Source organism: Rousettus aegyptiacus, unplaced genomic scaffold, assembly GCF_014176215.1.
Source record: "Rousettus aegyptiacus isolate mRouAeg1 unplaced genomic scaffold, mRouAeg1.p scaffold_m13_p_17, whole genome shotgun sequence".
Classification (NCBI taxonomy): domain Eukaryota; kingdom Metazoa; phylum Chordata; class Mammalia; order Chiroptera; family Pteropodidae; genus Rousettus; species Rousettus aegyptiacus.
In genome coordinates, this window is record NW_023416292.1 from 24,409,098 (window position 1) to 24,419,208 (window position 10,111).

The 10,111-nt window shown below is 67.8% G+C and overlaps 1 protein-coding gene across 2 annotated transcripts; it reads left to right on the forward strand.

Moving 5' to 3' along the window:
* Window positions 1-2,362: 2,362 nt before the first annotated feature.
* Window positions 2,363-10,020, forward strand: SH2D2A (SH2 domain containing 2A). 2 transcript variants are annotated; one of them, XM_016166188.2, is made up of 8 exons: window positions 2,363-2,514; window positions 3,024-3,184; window positions 3,703-3,887; window positions 4,464-4,553; window positions 4,777-4,945; window positions 6,218-6,367; window positions 6,461-6,766; window positions 8,100-10,020. In XM_016166188.2, the coding sequence occupies exons 1-8, from the start codon at window positions 2,481-2,483 to the stop codon at window positions 8,265-8,267; spliced, it is 1,263 nt and encodes a 420-aa protein (XP_016021674.2). In that variant the 5' UTR covers window positions 2,363-2,480; the 3' UTR covers window positions 8,268-10,020. The 2 variants fall into 2 exon arrangements, with proteins under 2 accessions (XP_016021674.2, XP_016021673.2); XM_016166187.2 differs by having other exon boundaries at window positions 2,364-2,514; window positions 3,700-3,887.
* Window positions 10,021-10,111: the final 91 nt, after the last annotated feature.

Genomic DNA, 10,111 nt, shown 5'->3' on the forward strand with positions numbered 1-10,111 from the left:
CGGGGCAGGGCCTGAGTGGGGCGGGCATGAGCCTGTGAGGGGCCGTCTCTATGGCAGCAGTTACGACTCCCATACACCATGCTCTCAGGGTCAGGGTGGGCGGCCAGGGCCCCGTCCCTTCGCACCCTGCCCTGCCCGGCCTGGCACTGCTGGCTGAAGCAACAGCGGCCCCTACTGGTTGCCGGTGGATCCGCAGCTGAAAGAGCACTGGGTGGGGAGCTGAGCTCCCGCGGGCCTGAGCTGCTGGGCTCAGGCCTCTGGCAGGGCGGAGGGAAACAGGTCTCCACACCAGAGCCCTGAGTCCAAGCCCCCCCGCCCCACCCCGAGTGCCAGGCCTGAGAACGTCACTTCCGACGGGCTGCTGGGCGACCCGGGGGACGGCAGGGCTCGGGCTCCGTGTGCGGAGTGGGGTGGCCCCGCCACCTCTCGGCTGTGGCTCCCAGCGTCCAGCAGCCCGAGACACCGCTGTGGTGCAGAAGGCGCTGTGTGGGTCCCGGGCGAGGCCCGTGGAGAACGGCATGGCTCCAGGGTCCTGCGACAAGGTCGCGTCCTCTCAGACGAAGAGCCGCACCCGAAGGACAGCCGGGCTGTGGGCGGTGGGGCCCCGATGAAAACCGCTGCCTGCCCAGGGGGCACCGAGCACCAGCGGACGCGAGCGGCCCCCTGCTAAGCTGAGAGGTATCCGGCCCACGTGGCACAGGTCGGACAGGCCAGGCAGTGACCCACGATGTCGCGGGGCCGACGCCTCTGGACCAGGGTGCGGCCCCCCGGGCCCACCTGCCTCCACTGCTCCGCCGCTTCTCGGGGGCCTCCCCGTCGCCAGCCGAGGCAGGTGCCAGCACTAAGGTCCCACGCGGGGTGTCCCCTCGCTCAGGGTGGTGAAGGAAGTCCTCCCGGGGGGGCGGGGCGGCCAGCACGCGTCGGGCGTCCACTGCGAACTGCTGGGGAGAAGCGGCCTGGGAGGGAGGTGGCGGACGGACGGCAGGTCCGGGTTGAGACGAGGGCCCCCGGGCGTTCCACGCACAGAGGGTGCAGCTGCTCGGGCTCGGTTCGAGGGCCACCACAGAGCACCCCGCACGGGGGACAGGGCCACAGCTAAGGCCGTGATTTTCCAGGCGGGGACGAGGGAGAGGGCGGCGCCCTCCTGGGGCACGGCTGTGGCTGGCTGGCAGCTGCTGCGCTAAGTGTCCCCATACCCGGAGCGGTGGGGAAATGGCCAAGCATCAGGGGTCCAAGCTCCTTCCTGGGTGCGAGGCAGCGTGTGATCCAGCCCGGCCCAGCCCACTGCAGGGACCGAGCACGCAGGCAGCCCCCCTACCCCCCGCCGCCCCCTGCCCAGTGCTGCCGGGTGCCTCCACGCATCTGCACGGGGAGTCACACCTTTCCCCATGTTCCTCCACAGCACATCTGTCCCCACTTCGAAGGCCCAGCCCCCACGCACCGCCCCCGACCCCCCATCCCCGGCCCCCATGCACCGCCCTTGACCCCCCCAGCCCTGGCCGGGGGCGGGCCTCCAAGGCCGGCGGATAGCGCCAGCAGTAACACCGCAACTGGCCACGGGGACTCTCCATGGCAGGTCCAGCCACCTCCACGATTCGAGACAAGAGCCTTCTTCTTCCCTCTGGGTCCTGGCACGTGGTCACGGGCCGCTGGCCTCGATCACGGCGGGACTGTAAGAGACCTGGGTTCCAGGTCCAGCTCGCCACCGACTTCCGGGACGGGGGACCCTGGCCGAGGCTCTCCTCTGAGCGTCAGTTTCCCTCCTGAAAACGGGCTAACGTTTCCCTCCTCGTTGGCGAGCATCGAACGAGGGAGGGATGGGGCTGGTGCCCGGGTGCGGCAGGAGACACGGCTCGCGGCGCGGCTGGGACGTGGGTCCTGGAGTTACTAACGGCAGCCGACGGTGTCCCGGCCACCAGCAGCCCCCCGGCCGGAGGGAACCCCGCTCTGCTCTGCCCGCTTTGCGCTGGCCCGGCCTTGTTATCTGCTGGAGGGTGGAGCCAGGTCCCCTCCTCTCTACCTCGGGTCTCAGATTTTATATGGGCCCAAAGTGAGCTTCCTGCCCCAGCCCCCCCGGCCCCCCCGTGTCCTAAGAGTGAAATCCTGAGTGTAAATCTCCCAGGAGCCCGAAGCCTGAGCACCCCCTAGGGCTCGTCCTTCTGCGGCTGCCATGCCCGCTGCCACCGCTCAGAGAGGAAGTGGGCGGCGGAGGCCATGTCCGGGGCGAGAGGATCAGGTGGGATGGAGGTCAGCAGCGGCCGGTCCCAACACCCAGGCACAGGGTGACGCGCAAGCCACCGCCATGCCACCGCCACCCTCAGCCTGGCTTCCGGGGGCGGGACAAGTGTCTTACGGCTTTCCATGACGTGGGGCCCCGCCAGGGCCCGGGCTGCGGGTGAGGCGACACTTCCTGCCGGGCCGGGCGAGAGCTGCTGAGTGTGCAGACCCACGCCCGCTCCCGGGCCCCTTCCGCTGCCCCCATGGCGCTCCCCCTGGCCCGGACGGGCCCCCCCGGTGAGTGGACGCTGAAGAGTGTCGCAGGGGCGACGACGAGACCCTCACGCGCCTGCTCTCTCAGGCCAGGGCTCCCACTCCCGGGAGAGGGTGGGCAAGGCTGATGGCGGGGCGCCCACAACCCCCTCTCCTTCTGTGGGGCCACAGGTCCACTCAGCCCCAAGAACAGAGGTGACAGGGTCTGTCCTGTGCTTTGCGGGGGTCGGCGGGGGAGACGGAGGACCCGGGACGCGAGAGGGGCCTGCACGGAGATCTGCCCCCCCTCCGACCTCTGACACCTCGGCCCCTTTTCCCGGTGCTGCTTCCCCGAGCCCCTCTGGCCTCCTTGGCTCCAGCCTCCCGCCCTCTGAGAAATCGCACCCCTGCATTTCTCCTACAGTGCTCACCATCCCTGTCCCCCGGGTCCCCAGTCCGAGGCCTGCAGGGCCCCTCAGCCTGGGGGTGGGGTGGGCAGCGGGGAGAGGCAGAGCGTCACTGAGAAGCCCCAGCTGGCCTCTTTGCACCAACAGGGAGCCGCCGGGCCCCTGCCCCAACCTTCAGCACCTTCCAGCCCTCGGACCTGACGAGCAGGAGCTGCCCGGGCCTGAGCTTACTTCCGGGGCCCAGACCTCAGGCTCCGAAGGCCGCGGAGGCCCAGCTCGGCCCCAGAGCCCTGGCCGTCGACACCGTGGTGAGTGGGAACCTGGGCATGCATCACCCTCCTCTGCTCCCCGCCCCCCCGAAGGGTGCTGTGGGGCCACCTGCAGCTGGGGCGCAGAGGGCCGGAGATGGCAGGTGCCTTGGCAAGGAGCCGCACTGCCCACTCCTGCGCCTCTGTCCCTGGGCGGCCCATGCACGAGTCCCGGGAGGAAGCAGGCCTCCACGCCTGCCTGGCACAGCCCCAGCTCCGGCCCCCCTCGCCAACCCAGTCCCCATGACCGGGGTGACCTCTCGCACCGCTCCCCTCACCCGTCAGGCCACGGAGGACTCTGTGTATCTGGAAGGCCTCACCCCCATTTATGCTATTGGACTGAAGGCCCTCGGGGTCCAGGGGAATGGGAGGGAATTCCTTAGAAACCAACTCGGTTGGAGCCGAAGGGCTTTCTGGGCAATTATACCCCCAAATGGGCAACTGGGATGGGGCCGGGGAGGAGAGCGATAGGGTGGCCCACGAGCCACGGCTACTTTTCCCCCTCTGCCCCTCAGCAGGCATCTCCCCAGGCCCTGGGGACTGCCACCAGGCCAGAGGACGCCGGGCAAGCGGAGGAGGTGCCGAGGGAAGGCGGCCGGTCGCTGCAGGCCGAGACCCGGGCCTGGTTCCAGAAGACGCAGGCCCACGGGCTCCTGCAGCACGGGGCGGCCCCTCCCTGGTTCCACGGCTTCATCACCCGGAGGTGAGTCACCGCGGAGGCCACAGGCCCGGGGATGGGCAGGGCCAAGTCACGGCACCCAGCCAGGCGGGAGGAGACTGAAGCTACAGGTCCAGGCTGTGACCCCTGGACGTTCCCGGGCCATTCGATCACCAAGGCCTCTCTCCTGGCAGAGGTCACTGGAGACCTCTGGCCCAACCCGCTCCATGCCGGTCTTCCCTCTGTGGGTTCAGTCCTCCTCCTGTGGCTAAGACTCTGGTGCTCAAGTTCCCACCTGTCTGTCAGGCTCCTCCCACTGCACCCTGACCTGGGCTCTCCCAGTGGGCTCCTCTCTCCTCGGCCCTGCAGTTCCTCCTCCTCGGCTCTCAGCTTGCTTCTCCGGTGCCTTTGTTCCCCTCTGTTCAGCCTGCAGCTTTGGGCACCTTTGACCGCCCCTGGTGCTGCGGCCCCCACGAGCCCCCCCCCCCCCCCCGTCGCCACCCGCCCGGCTGGGGGCTGTGCGGGGCAGGCCCGCTGAGCTCCCTCCTCCCCCTCCTCTAACCATTTCGGCCTGCTTCTTTGGGGATGGGGGGTCAGTCTCTTCTCCATCGTCCCCTACAGGGAAGCGGAAAGGCTGCTGGAGCCCAAGCCACCGGGATGCTACCTGGTGCGGTTCAGCGAGAGCGTGGTGACCTTCGTGCTGACATACAGGTGAGGGGCGGGGCAGCACCCAGTGACTTGCAGGCGGGGCTTCGGGCCAGTGGGAGGGGTGGACCTGGGTGTGGACCTGGGTGGGGACCAGGATGCGGGAGCCTGGCTCTTCCTCAGGCATCCTCCCCCCTCCCCGCCCCCACCCGCACCCCCACCACTGAGTGGGGCCCTGGCCCTGGCCGGAGAGACGGCGCGGGGTCTCATCCCGGCCGGTGCCCCCTAGGAGCCAGACTTGCTGCCGCCACTTCCTGCTGGCCCAGCTCCGGGACGGGAGCCACGTGGTGCTGGGCGAGGACAGCACCCACGCCCGGCTGCAGGACCTGCTCCAGCACTACACAGCATGCCCGCTCAGCCCCTACGGGGAGACGCTCGGCCGGCCCCTCGCCCGCCAGGTAGGCCCGGCCCCCGCCCCGACCGGGGCCGCTCGGCCAGAGCCCAGGCCGCGGAGCCCTCGCACCGGCCTCTGTGGCCAGCCCTTCTGGAGAGGCGCCTGCTGGGTGGGGGTCCTTCGGAGACCAGCCCAGCCACAGGGACCGGAGGGGCTGAGAGTGAGCGGAAAGGAACTGGGTCACTTGTTTTCTAACCCATTTCCTGTTTGCCCTGAGGATACTCCCCAGCAGTGTTTACCCTGAGACAGCTCGCAGACACAGTCCCGACCTCGCCTCGCCCCCAACGTGCGCCACGAACCACCTCGCTTTTGTTATGATTTTCCCGTTGCTCTACGTGGCGATGGTCTTCGGAAACAAATGGCATCACTGTTTGTCACGCTGTTTCTAGTAGCGCTATTTCCGTTTACAAAACACAGTCATTCTCATTTGCTGAAAATGTCAAATCTAGAAGATGTAGCATTCGCCTACGTGCGACATCAGATTAACGCTGGCAGCAAGCTTTTTTTTCTAAATGGGAAAAGTTAAACTAAGGGAGAGTTACTGTGTGCCGCGTGTACCAGGTGCTGGCAGGCCCTGGACACAGGCCGCGGACAAGATGGCCGGGCCCCATGTGTGCACGGCGAAGGGAGCACGCGGATGGCAATAGGCCCACTAATGGTGGTAAGCGCTGAGGAGGACCAGGGGGTGACAGGGGGTGACAGGTCGGGGGCCACTTTACGTAGAGATGGCAGAGGTGCCTCCTCTGGTAAAGGGGCATTTAAAGGAGACCTGAACGAAGCCAGGCAGGGGGCCGCGCGGACCAGGGGAGAAGCATTCTGGGCGGCAGGAGCAGCAGGTGCAGAGGCCCTGAGGTGCGGGGCGCTGACGCGTTCGAAGGGCCCGGGCCGTGAGGAAGCCAGCGGCGGGCAGGCAGGCGTCGTCGGAGGTGAAGGGCGGGGGCCCCGTGGGCTCGTGTGGACTTGGGATCCGATTCTGAGCTAAAGGTTTCACCAGCCTTGCTGCGTTTTTGCAACCGCGGGCGCAATGGAGACCAGCCTGGCCCTGTGCTCCGGATGCCACTGCGTGTCACTCCAGAAACTGCCGCGACCAGAGCTTCCCAGCCCCTGGTCTCTTTCCCGTCTCCATTGCTCTTCCTCACCCAGGGTACCCAGTGCGGGCCAAATTCCTGCGCCCCTGCCCCCCGCGCCGGTTCTCTGGTCCCCCTGGAGGGCAGGGCCCTCCCCCACCGCCCGCCCTCCCGCGCGGCGCCGTCCCTCAGGCCTCCTTTCCCAGCAGAAACCTGAGCCCACGGGACTTTCCCTGAAGCCTGAAGACGCAGACTCTGGAAGCAAAAGCCAGGAGCCTCCCCCCCAGTATAGCCCAGTCCTCAAAAAGGAGCAGCCTGCAGCCCCCACGCAGAAAGAGGGGGCGGGCGAGCCGAAGGAGGTACAGCAGGAGGGGCCTCGAGGCGGGCGGGCCTGCAGGGGGCGCCTCGGGCTGGCCTCGCGCCTCGCACCCACTCTCCTCCTGCTCTCCCAGCCCCCGCAGCCGCCCCGGCCCCAGCCTCCCGTGCGGGCCAAGCCGCAGCTGCCCCCCGAAGTCTACACGAGCCCCGCCCCGCGACCGCGCCCAGCCCCGCCCCCCAAGCCCTCCGTGCCCATCTACCAGGAGCCTGACGAGCCCATAGCCTTCTACGCCATGGGCCGGGGCAGCCCCGGGGAAGCCGCCAGCAACATTTACGCGGAGGTGGAGGTGGAGGAGCCGTCGGCGGGCGAGGCCCGGCCCGGCATCCGCGGGCGCCCCGCGCTCCGCAAGTGCAGGTCCAGGCCTGTCTCAGGGAGCCAGGTAGGTGGGGGCGCAGGGAGGAGCGAGCTCGCCAGGCCTCCTGGGGGCTTGACTGGGGAGGCGGAGGCATTCCGGTTGGACGCCTGGGCCAGGGTGAAGGTCAGAGGTCTGAGGTGGGATGGGACGGACAGAGGGTCCAGGCTGCCGCATCCGGACACCCTCGGCCATCCCCACCCCATCCTCTCTGGGCCCTGCTGGCCTGAGGAAGAGGTTCGGGGGTCCTTGCACCATCTCGGATGGGCTCAGGGGTGGGGCACCCGCAGGCCCCTCCTTCCGCCCCGCCCCCACCCCGCCCTCTCTCTCCCCTCCACTGCCCTCTCCTGGCGGAGCAAGGTGGCCTCTGCCCCTGCCTCAGGCCCCTCCCAAACCCTCCCTTCCTGCCGGACCCTCAGGTTCCCCCCCCAGCCCTTGTTCCTGTTCCTCGCACCCCTGACCCTGCCACCTGCTGCTGGCCACAGTCCTAGAGCTGATGTCACTGGTCCACGCCTCTATCCAAACTCTCTCCTGACTTCTGCTCAGCTCCCTGGCACCCTCCCAACTCAACACAGGGGACACTGCCCTCGGCCTGCTCCCGCTCCCCACAGTGGCCCCCTCCCGAGTTCCCCTCTCTCCAGCACCCGGCCCTCCCGAGCCTCTCCCCTTCACCCCGCTCCCCGACGAGCCGCTGGTTTCTGCTGAGCCTCTTCCCAAACGTCTGCCTCCCCCGCTCCGGTCTGCGACATCCCTCAGGATGTTCCCGGGGCTGCTTCGCTGACCGCTAACCTCCAGTCTTGTCACGTCTGACCCCCAGTGCTCCAACACAGCTGCCTGCCCCGCGAGGCTCTCCGTCCTTGGAGTGTGTCTTTTTTGGGGGCAGCCTCAACCTTCCCGCCCGTCCCCCCCAAGAACTGCTCAGTCCCCACACACACACCAAGTGGGTCCAGGCCCCCTGGGGTCTGACAGGCCAGTCCCTCTGCCCGCATGGACTCCCACTGCCAGGCAGCCTTCTAATCGTGCCTCAGGACTGGCCTGCCCTTCGCCTGGCCACAGGGCGGCCCGCTACTTGACACGCACCCGCCAGGCCCGGGGCACCTGGGATGCCTGTTCCCCTTGCCGGCAGAGTGGGGTCCCCTGAGGGCAGGGGCTGTGCCCTACTCATGTTTCCAGAGCACCCGCAATGGCTAGCACAAACCAGGTGCCCAGGACGTGCTTGCTGAGTGAAGGAGAGGGCTTGAGCCTGCGTCTGTGCTGCCCAGCACCTGCACAGACCAGATGTCTTGGCCCTGAAGGATGCAGGTCGGCCTGAGAGGCAGCGGGGAGAGGGAGCAACCTAAGCCTGTCCTTCTCTCTGCAGAGTCCAGGTGGCCAGCAACTGCATTCCGAGAACTCTGTGGCTGGACAAGCCCCTTCTGCGCCCCACCAGCCCCAGCCTCGCTGGGGGCACACCCTCCCTCACAACCTATCTGGACAGGTGCTTCAGGACAGGGGACAGGCGTGGCTCCCCCTGGGGCCGCCTCAGTAGCCGGGGAGTCGGAGCTGGGGTGATAACCTGGAGCGGCAGCGCGGAGACCCACATGCACACCCAGGTGCCCCTCCCAGGAAATCTGGACAGAACGAAGTGGAGGTGATCACAGCTGGAAAGGACCTCGGCCGTCATCAACTGCAAAGATGGAAAAGAGGTGTCCCGTTGCCCGTCAGCTCCAATCCACTGGCCGTGGCTGTCCAGGGCGCTGCACTGGAAAGGACGTTAAGGTCACTTCTGAACTCAGCAGGAAGAGCGTGTGACTGACGGCCGATGTGTCTGTGGGTGAGGGCAGGAGGAGGGGCCGCCTTGCCCTTCCTGGTCAAGTCCGAGCCCCCCGCCGCGCACATTAGGAAACGAAGCTGGAGAGGGCAGGGCTTGGCCAAGGCCGAGGACTCGGGCAGGGCCTCCTGAGCCCCTGGTGCAGCGCTCTGTTCCCGACCCCACGCCCGCGTCGTCTCCTGCAGGGGGACCTCAGTGACTTCCTGGACAGGAAGTCTGCCGCATAGGACCTGGGTGCTGGCTCCCTTCCTCCAGCTCCCAGCTCAGCCCTGTTCCTCTGTCCCCACCAAGAAGCCTGGAGGTCAGAGGGGCAAACAAGGGCCCACTCCCTACTAGGGGCACAGCCCGGGGTCCTCAGGGGCTGGCGCCCCTCTGAGGAGGGGGCTGGGAGGGCCCTGCAGCCTCCCACAGCCCAGCCTCTCCTGGGGTCTGACTCCCCAGGTCCTCCAAGCCCCGGGGCTGGGCCCTGCTCCAATGCTGCTGTCGTCTGAGGAGCGGTTTGGCGAGAACAGATGTTGGAAATTGGTCGATCCTTGTCTGGCTAATAAATCATCGCCAACCTCCGCCCCCACAGGGATCCGGCTCCTCCCGTCTCCGTCTCCCTCATCTTGTGCGAGGCAGGTGGTTGCACCACCCTGCAGCGATGGGGAGAGGAGTCTGGGAGGTGAGACACCTGGACAAGTCTCGGATGTGGGCTGGGGACGGGGAGACCCCAAGAGGGGCCACAGACCTTTTTCTGCAACGTGTCCCCTCGCTACCTGGGCCGGTCTAGGCAGGTCGCCGGGGATGGAGGGGAGGCTGCATCTCCTGGGGATGCCAGGAGAGGTGCAGGGAAAGAGGCGGGGGAAGGGTCCCCCTGCCCCTCCTCCCCGCCCCCTGCTAGCATGGGACTGGGGAGTGGGGCGCACCCCTAGCTGTGGGTGAGCCCTTGGGGGGTCACCCTGCAGCAGCTCCAAGACCCCCATTTCCCTGGCCAGGCCCAGGCGGTGTTCCTTTGCCTCTGTCGGGACCCCCTCCCCATTCCAGCCCCCGCGGGGCAGCCTCCTGCCCCGTGCAGGGCTCCCCAGTCTGGCCTCCGGCCGGAAGGGACTGCCCTGGTCTCACTTCACCTCGGACTGGGGGCTGGGCTGGGTCTGCCCCACTGTGCTCAGGGCTCTGAACAGAGCCTGCCCCTCCCCAGCCCCAGGCCACTCAGGCCCCAGTGTCCTGTGAGCCTGTTCAAGGCAGTCAGTGCCCGTGAGTGCCCGTGAGGGTCCCTTCTCCTGCCAGAGGCATAGAAACCCCGCAGACCCTTTCCTGAAGCCAGCGCCCCTACGTCTGGTCACTACCACCCTGCAGGGTGGCTGGTGAATCCCCTTCCTTTCCACACTCCAGGGATGCTGGGCTGAGGTCGACGGAGTCGGCGTTCCACTTCCTGCTGTCTGTAGGAAGTCCTGGGCATGGGGAGGGGTGGGGGAGGGAAGCAGGGCTTCCTTGGACCTCAGGATATAACCGTGAGGGGCAGCTGGGGAGGGGAGAACTATCTAGTGACCCCTGCCTCCCTGAGCCCCACAGCTCCACGC